Source organism: Lathyrus oleraceus, chromosome 6 (genome assembly GCF_024323335.1).
Source record: "Lathyrus oleraceus cultivar Zhongwan6 chromosome 6, CAAS_Psat_ZW6_1.0, whole genome shotgun sequence".
In the NCBI taxonomy this organism is placed as follows: Eukaryota; Viridiplantae; Streptophyta; class Magnoliopsida; order Fabales; family Fabaceae; genus Lathyrus; species Lathyrus oleraceus.
This window is the reverse complement of record NC_066584.1, coordinates 456473189-456482260: the sequence shown is the minus strand read 5'-3', so window position 1 is coordinate 456482260 and position 9072 is coordinate 456473189. Positions and strand designations below refer to the sequence as shown.

The following is a 9072-nucleotide window of genomic DNA, read 5'->3' as shown; positions in this document are numbered from 1 at the left end:
CCATGACCGACCTCCAAAGCATAAAATTAAATTGATTCTCAATGACTTGAGTCTCTTTTCTTAGTTTGCGTTCAATCACTCATTCTCATAACTTCACGGTATGACGCATAAATTCAGTCCCCCTATAATTTGAGACTAAAATGCTTCTCCTCTATTCATCTGACATTTTCTTTGAGCTCATAATCTCGTTAAAAAGTTTGATGAGTCACTCAATACCTCTATCTCCAAGAATTTTCCATACTTCAAGATGTATGTTGTCTGCCTCAACTGTCTTACTGTTACTCATACTTTTCAACGCTTCTTATACTTCTTGTTTTTGAATCTTACAATAGTAATTATAATTTTGCTCTCATTCTCTTATGTCAAGTCTACTAGATTCTAGCGAGATATCATATCCTTCATTAAATATATTTTCCACCTATCTTTTATATATTTTTCATGAACCAAAATTTTATTATCTCCATCTTTTAAGACACTTCATTCGATCTAATTCTCGTATTTCTTTCTCTTCCATTAAGAAACCTGAATATAGATATTTCTACCTAAAACCACTATTTAAAACATGTTTCGTGTGTTTTTGTTTCTTTCCTCCCCGCATCGTCAAAAAATTTAAAACACTAGAACTCAACCGTGCCGACTGCGGTGCTTCACTTACCACTTACCAGCTACCATCTCTTCACCTCAACAACACCAACTTTCATTCCATTTCCTCCAAATCACAACACCCATTTCATTTTCACCGATAATTCCCAAGTTACTCTATTCATTCACCTTATCTTCCTCCATTCCATTATTTCTTTCTCTTTCCGGATTTTTCTCATAACAGAACAAGATGCAACTTGACCTTGAATCATTATCCGAAGCTACTTCCGGAGCAATTGGATCCCTTGTCAGCACCACCGTCTTGTACCCGCTTGATACTTGTAAGACCAAATATCAAGCTGAAGTTCAAGCTCGTCATCAAAGAAAATATAGGTTTTTCTAACTACTTTTCACCATTTTATGACCCCAATTTCATTATTTGCCATTTGGTTTGGTGTCGTGATTATAATACCATGATCTGATTTTTATTGTCAATGTTTGTATAGATATTGGTTTATCTCTGACAATGTTGATCCTGAAAAATAGTAAGTTGTTCAAATTTTCAATATTTGTCCAACGTGAAAGTTGATCCATGTAGCTGACGCAAATGAATGGGATAAGGCTTGGTTGTTGTTACTTGATAGTAACTTGTTAAGTTATGCTTATTTGATTTTGTTGCTCTAACCCATGTAGGAGAATTTCTGATGTTCTATGGGAAGCAGTTTCTAAACGTCAGGTGCTTTCGTTGTACCAAGGCCTTGGGACGAAAAATGTCCAATCCTTCATTTCGTCGTTTATTTATTTCTATGGATACAGCTACTTTAAGAAACTATATTTGAAAAAAACTGGAAACAAGAACATTGGGACAACAGCAAACTTGATCGCCGCTACTATGTCTGGCGTTTGTACTATACTAATAACCCAGGCAAGTCGAAATTTTAATCGTTGTTTCAAAGAAAGTTTAACTTTAGTAGTGACATACTCGCAAGTGATATGCTTGTTATAATTCGTTGGCGTACGAATCTTCCGTAAATCAAGTTTATCGTAGAATAATTACCATCCTGCAAACATGACATCATTTAGGGCCTTTTTGAATTGACTCAGTTAAATTTATCTACTGATATAAGCACTTGTGTGATTATGAAAACAACTTATGACATATGTTCATAAGCTGTTAGCTTATTTTAATAAGCTCACTGGGATTCGTATTTTACAGCCCTTAGATACAGCATCCTCAAGAATGCAGACAAGTGAATTTGGAAAATCCAAGGGACTATGGCAGACCTTATCAGAGGGTACCTGGAGTGAGGCATTTGATGGTCTTGCCATATCTATTCTTTTAACAACAAACCCGTCTATTCAGGTATCGATCTATCGCTTTGAATATTTATACGAATGATTCGATGAAACCTAGAGAGGGTCTGTTATTCTGGATTTTGTACTATAAGATTAAGACTACCCATACTCAGATAAAGATTTTATCCTCCAACAGTATACGGCATTCGATCAGCTGAAACACAGACTACTAAAGGGAAAAGTGAGCAAGAAAACAGATGCAAAGTCGTCCCCCGAATCGCTGTCTGCATTTAATGCTTTCTTGCTTGGTGCAGTTTCAAAATGCGCTGCTACATGCTTGACATACCCTGCTATCAGGTGGATGATCAACTTACATTATTTTCCCCGAGATTTTTCATTTGTGTTAATATGCAGATTTTCATTTGTCTTTTCCTTTGTTTATGCTATATTATGGACTTGCTGTTGAAAGATGTTTTGAATTGCCAATAGGTGTAAAGTCACGATTCAGGCTGCTGATTCATACGATAATAAGAGTACAGAAGCCGAGAAGAAGGCACAGAAGACAATCTCCGGAGCACTCTATACAATTTGGAAAAGAGAAGGCCTCTTGGGATTTTTCAACGGATTGCAGGCGCAGATATTGAAAACTGTTCTCAGCTCTGCATTACTTCTGATGGTAAAGGAGAAGATCACAAAGTCGACATGGGTTCTGATGCTCATGATTGGAAGATACTTTTCTGCCAATCCTCCCAAATTGAAAGCATCTTGAATTCGCGCTCAATAAACTATGAACAATTTCTCATTTAAGATGTTATTTATAGTAGCATTTTTTTAGTTTAGTATTGTGTTGTGCACTTGCAAACTCAAAAATCATATTATTGATAACAACGACAACAAATAACAACCCTTTGGGAACAACATTCTCCGACTTTTCTTACTCTAGCATTTGACATACAATTATATTATCAAACAATAGAAAAACAGTTATCTTCGATGTTTCCATTTTAGCATTCAAGTTAAATCTTAGTGATGGTAGCACGGGTTTCTTTCTGACCGGTAACAAAACTGTAACGACGAAGCATTGCCAATAGCCATCCTCTCGGTTTCATGACAGGAAAATGTTGGCAGCTATCAAAAGCATTGAGGAATAAATCATTCCCACTTTGGAAATCAAATTTTGAGCATCGGAACTATAGGGAGCAAAGTTTCCTGTAGGAGTGTCAGTGGTCAAGACAACAACAATCCAGTTATCTTCCGAACCAATACCGATTCCTGTAAACTGCGTGTCATTGAGATTCTCCGAGTAGAGAGATTTCGTGAAATTCGCGAGGACAAGACTTGAAGCCAGGCCAGGAACACAAGCAGGCATTACAGTTCCATCCTTTGTATCAGAAATAGCTAAGTGACACTTAGCTAACAGGTTTGGGTAGTTTGAGAATTGAGGTTCTGTGCCTGGTACTGTATTAGCACCTGTGGTATTTGTACATGGTTGGTTCTTGAATTGATCTGCTATTTTATCAGCAAGACAATCTGCATTTTTGTTTTTCGTAAGAGATTTCAAGCTTAACGATGCTCGATACTTGTTGATACCCTGATAAAGATCGTCTTTCTCATCTGCGGAAAAAATTTAACAAGTGCATGGTCAAAAATCAAGATGTCAACTTATCTGTGAATGTTTAAGATGAATTCTGACGTCGTTAAAATACAATGTGCTTGTTGCAGTAACGAGATCGAGATCAAGATTATTTGATGAAGATCTAACAGCACACGACTTTGATCTCATAACTTCAGTGAGGACATCATATTGTGACTTGTGAGTGTAGTGAATCTAAATTCTTGATTTTGATCTTGCATTCTTAAGATAGTGTGAAAGGTTAAATCGTGGCAAAATTTAAGATGAGTAAGTACTTACCATTGCCACATTTTACTGGATAATTTATCAAGAGAATGGCATATGAAGAAAGGAGAATCCACAAGAGTAGAGAGAATTTGGGCAGAAACACCATTTTTTGCAGATGAGTTATGTCAGAAGCAACAAGAATTGTGATGGGTGGTGCTTAGAGGAAGAGAGTTTTCTACAACATAAAACACTTACTACCTTTGGATTCTATATGTGGGTTTAATCTATGTTTGCTTGTGTTGGGTGGTTTTCTATTGCTTGGAGCAGAAGGTAGATGTAATAGACATCATACTGACATTGAGGAAGACATTGCAACGGTCAGAAATGACAATGTTTTTTGTTTTTAGGCCATGTTTCAGTGTCAGATATAAGTTTGGTTCTAAGGACAGCTGTTCCGGAGTCTCTTTCTTGCATGCATTGATACATGCCATATTTGTCACCAATTGGAGCAAAATTTCTTTCACGTCTAAGCATAGGAATTAAAATGATGAATACCACTTAACCAATGATTATTACTATTCTGTGTACATTTTAAGAAATTACAGGATTCATTCTAGTAGTTTATGATGTAGAAATGTATTACACATACGTAAACAATACAAGTGTATTCTTCAAACAAATTCGGTACACCAAAGTGTAATCTATAATGGAAAGGTTCATAAAAGTAAAGGAAATGATCCTAATTTCAAATAAAGGTCACATGGGTAACAGAAATTAAATTATCCACTAACACGTAATTAAATATAGGATCAACTTGCCTTATCTTTTTATTTTAATTGGGAAAATTATTACAATACAATGATATTATTGTATCAATATGCAACCATAATCATATCAAATTTAGCAACTTGCTGCAGCATCACGTTCATTCGAGAAAATCAAATATCATTGCTGAATATGAATTGATAGGGTCAAATATAAATTGCTTATTGAAATTATCATTTGAGTAAAATTAATTTAAATTGCTTAAATGTTACTTAAATGTAATGTGGCAATTAGATTCACAGCTCAAGCAATAAAAAATCAGTTCTTCCGTTGGAGATGCTATTAGGTTTCTTTACTTTGTAGAGAGGAAATGAAAGTGTTGCATAAAATTCCGATACACGCCTAGTGTACTCAAACAAACGGATGTATTCAAAATCTAAGTGAGTCATATATAGTTACTTATAAAAGCAAAACTTAAAAGAACGTATACTGAATAGGATTCAACAAAATTCAATTTAGCACAACATAAAAAGTGCAAATTAAAAGTTTAAGGTCCTAATGAAGCCAAATAACAATAACCATGCAAAAAAGAAAAAGAAACTGCCGAATTCCATCCCTAACAGATTAAAAAGCTAGTACTCTTTCATAGCAACTTATGAACTTCCCAAAAAACTGAAATCGAGTGCAATCCTCATAACCTAGTAGAAAAAACCCAACACTTTACCACCAGCGTTCTTTCTCCTAGCCTCTTCATGATCCATGATACCAGCAGAGGTTGTCAAGACAATGTATCCAAACTGCATTATTTTAGCAATCAATAATTAGGGGCAAATAGAAAAATCACATGATACAACATTTTGCCAAGCAACATCAAAGGCTGCGCAAGATATAAAATGTTCTTTCAATACAGAGTATATTAGGATTATTTGCATAATCATATTCTATAAGTTTAACTATTACTTCATTTTTTAAATGTCACTATATATATTCCTTTTATGCAACTTATCACTACTCCCGCAATCCCAACCATTGGGGGTTTGAGTTCAAATGGCCTGTCATTAGACATGTTTCATGATAATAATTTCATTTGATATAGTGAGAATTAGGGGACAATTCTCACCATTGTTATTTTAAAAAGTTATAACCAACCCACTAGATCGCCAGCAAAGCTTTCATACCTTGTGATTTCTAAAAGTTCTAATCAATCCTCCACAAAACCAACCAAACTATCACCATTGTTATTTCGAAAAGTTATAACCAACCCTCTAGATCGCCAGCCAAGCTTTCATACCTTGTGATTTCTAAAAGTTCAAATCAATCCCCCACAAAACCAACCAAGCTATCATCAAAGCTACTAAACCTAACATAAAGGTATTCCAGGCACCAACAGCAGATAGAAAGAAAAACTATTGAGCCTCTCATAACAAGGACAGGAAGAAACATATATTGAACTAAGCTCATATTTGACAAGATTAAAATACCAATGAAATGGAACAAAATTGATCACAGAATGAACAAGTTCATTAAAGTCATAGATTCTGTGGTAAAAACAGACAAAATTAAATTATCAAACTACTTGGTGGCATTTTATGGCAGAGTTAAAAGTGAAGGCTTTATAACTGACCTGTCTTGAAGGAAGCAGCCTAGCAGTCCATCCCTCAATCTCCTTAACACCAACATCAAAACGAGGACTAATAACACCGCACTTGTTCAACCTTCCATTCAACTCCACAACAATTTTACCAGCCCGGTGATCATCAACATACTCAAACTCCCCAATATAACCTACAACAACCAAAATAAACCATATCAACACATATATTACAGATCAAAATGAGGACTAATAAACATGTTGAGTGGCCGAGAAAAAGATTAAAAAAGTACCATGCTTTTGCATGACCATAAGGAATTTTATAATCACTTTTGAGGATGGCCTAATCATAACTTGACGCTTCCCACGTTTCTCAGCATTGTACATGCTTTTGAGAGCATCATTCAACACACTAACCCTCACCATATTTGCTGTTACAAATCACAACAAAAACAATCACGATTAACATAAACCTGCTATGATATGAATGAACAACAAATAAAAAATTATAATCAAACAGTTCTCAAACTGGTCCATATATCAAAAGATCTTAAACTGTACTAACGATTTTCAATGAGATCGCTAATGAACATGGCATCATAACGCAAAAGTACTTATTTTTAGATAATCTAATGCAATAGAATTCGAAAAAAATAATCAATTATTGAAGCTGCCTGAAAGAAACCCTAAAACCCAAATTCATGAATGGTGGAGAAATAGATCTTACCAGAGAAACCGAGTGGTGCAGCAGCTACACAAACTCTCTCTGAGTTGAGGTAAAATCGGTGGCAGGGTTAGGGTTTGTGTGCGACGATTGCGATTCTTGGGATTTTATTCGACTCGTTCTTTTGAGATTTGGGCCAAATAATTGGGCTATTTTTTCAGGTGGATTTGTTAATGAGTTATCTTTTCTACACCCCCACGCGTAGTTATCGCATACTGCATTTTATAAATAAAATAAAAAAATCATTTTTCACTATGTATTGATTTTCATTCTTTACTTTTATGGAATTTTTCAAATTTTTTTAGGATTCATGTTTTAATTAATCTGTTTTTTTACAAACTTTATTTAGTTTTTTTAGAACTAAATGTTATTGATGATAATATGTTTTTAGTATTCTAGAATTTCTAGACAGTTCTTAAATTTGAGTAGTATGAAAAAAATGTTTCAAAAACAATTTAAACTTTAGGTATGTATATTTTTCAAAATTATCCATGATTATAATTGTTGATAATTTTTTATTTTAGTTTATAAAAATTAACTTGTTGAACAATTAAATTTTTAAATTTTTAATTTTTTTTTAGTATATTTTAAGATAAAGTTCAAAATCAATTGATATTTATAAAATGAGATGTAATGTTGGTATCCTGATGATGAGTTACAAAAAAGTTGAATTTTGAATTAAATTTTTTAGACTTTCAACTGAGTATTACGATAAATAGGTATTTTGAAAGATTGAGAGTTGTAGTAGAGAGGTTAATGTGTCATTGATATGCCAAAGTCCCAAGAATTTCATTGAGCAAGATTTACCTGTGATGGATCACTCCTAAAATGAAGGTGTTTTTCAGTCTAACCTAAGCCTGGGTGTTGCTTAACCCGTTGGTTTTAGAAGTCTCCATTCATGTGAAAAAAGACAAGGTAAAATAAATAGTAAAATTCCTCATCCCTCAATTCTCTTAAAAGACCTTTGAAAATTAAAAAATATCCTTTAAGTTCTATGATTTGTAGTGTATTTTTAAATGTCTTGGATTTTATAATTCAGACATAACCACACTATAACATATAACATGCTTAGAATTAGAAATCAATACTCATTACATTTTTCCTCTTCATTACAAACCTTATCAAATGCATCATTTATATGAAAACTTATTTTTAAAGGATGATCAAATCATCAATGGACTCCACACACACTATTTCCATCTTAATGTAAACGTAATGTGACTTTAAAACCTTCCTCATAGCTTTTGTTTTCTAACATGTCAAACATTTTGTAATAGTATAGTTTGGATTATATAAATTGAGCAAGTGCATAATGCACATTTGGATTAGAGAATCCTAGCATGTGCATAATGCACATTCAGATCCTAAATTCTTAATATACGTTTAAAAATAATTTTGTTTTATAATTGATATACGTGGTATGTATAAATAATACAAGAAGAAAGTGAAATGTCAAGACATGTCATTTCTAGAATGCGAGTGTCCATTTAGATTGAGGGTTTATTGTTTGAGCAATAATTTATAAAGTATTAGCATTGTGCATGGATAATCATAGGATAAATGAAGGTTATAAATACACAGAACATATAAAATTGAAAGATGTGAAGTTTGTTCATGAGAAGACATCTTGAGAAACATTTTGATGGCTTTCAAGAAAATAAATGGTAACATACTTATAATGCACATCAAATATTCAAATAGCCTATCAAGGTCGAGATCAGAAGTGAAACATATGATGAAATAATTGGTTGAAGATAAATATATTGGGTTTGATCTCCCTTCCTATGTGGAGAAAGACCCAAATATGATTACCCCATTTGTCTCACTTATTTAAGTGGAGATGATCAATTTAGGTTTGTGAGAGATAGAGAGAAAATAAAGATTTAAAAGAGAGAAAAGAGGAGAAAAACTTATTTCTGTTTTTCTGCAACTAGTCTCACTAAATCGACCATCCCCGATTCTTAACCGTCGGATCAAGCTCAAATTTATAGAGCAGATTCGTAACACAAATACCTAACTTTTGATCGTTTATAATTTTAAAAAAAATGTCTAAGGTGAAAGTTATTTGCTTCTCACTGAAGCTGCAGCTTTGAGAAATTTCTCAGCTTTTTTATTCTTATTTGTAAGCTAGTTTGCTTTGTTATTTGCGGTTATTAGCACTAGTTTGTGAATCACTTCAAGACTCTCTTGTACACTTAATTAATTATAGTGGAGTTATTTATTTGGTCTGGATGACTCATGGTTTTTACTATCATATTGAAGGGTTTTCCATGT

At 33.5% G+C, this 9072-nt stretch overlaps 3 protein-coding genes across 3 annotated transcripts; 1 reads left to right on the top strand and 2 right to left on the bottom strand.

Moving 5' to 3' along the window:
• Positions 1-485: 485 nt before the first annotated feature.
• Positions 486-2806, top strand: LOC127097137 (peroxisomal adenine nucleotide carrier 1). The gene is made up of 5 exons (XM_051035645.1): positions 486-975; positions 1276-1507; positions 1799-1945; positions 2075-2235; positions 2368-2806. The coding sequence occupies exons 1-5, from the start codon at positions 833-835 to the stop codon at positions 2645-2647; spliced, it is 963 nt and encodes a 320-aa protein (XP_050891602.1). The 5' UTR covers positions 486-832; the 3' UTR covers positions 2648-2806.
• Positions 2734-4111, bottom strand: LOC127097138 (uncharacterized GPI-anchored protein At3g06035). Its single transcript, XM_051035646.1, has 2 exons — positions 3791-4111; positions 2734-3492 (listed from the first exon to the last, which is right to left on the bottom strand). The coding sequence occupies exons 1-2, from the start codon at positions 3882-3884 to the stop codon at positions 2984-2986; spliced, it is 603 nt and encodes a 200-aa protein (XP_050891603.1). The 5' UTR covers positions 3885-4111; the 3' UTR covers positions 2734-2983.
• Positions 4112-4957: 846 nt separating this feature from the next.
• LOC127097136 (40S ribosomal protein S15a-1) lies at positions 4958-6965 on the bottom strand. The gene is made up of 4 exons (XM_051035644.1): positions 6802-6965; positions 6368-6505; positions 6108-6268; positions 4958-5280 (listed from the first exon to the last, which is right to left on the bottom strand). Exons 2-4 carry the CDS (start codon positions 6498-6500, stop codon positions 5182-5184), a joined length of 393 nt encoding a protein of 130 aa, XP_050891601.1. The 5' UTR covers positions 6501-6505; positions 6802-6965; the 3' UTR covers positions 4958-5181.
• Between the last annotated feature and the right edge of the window lie 2107 nt (positions 6966-9072).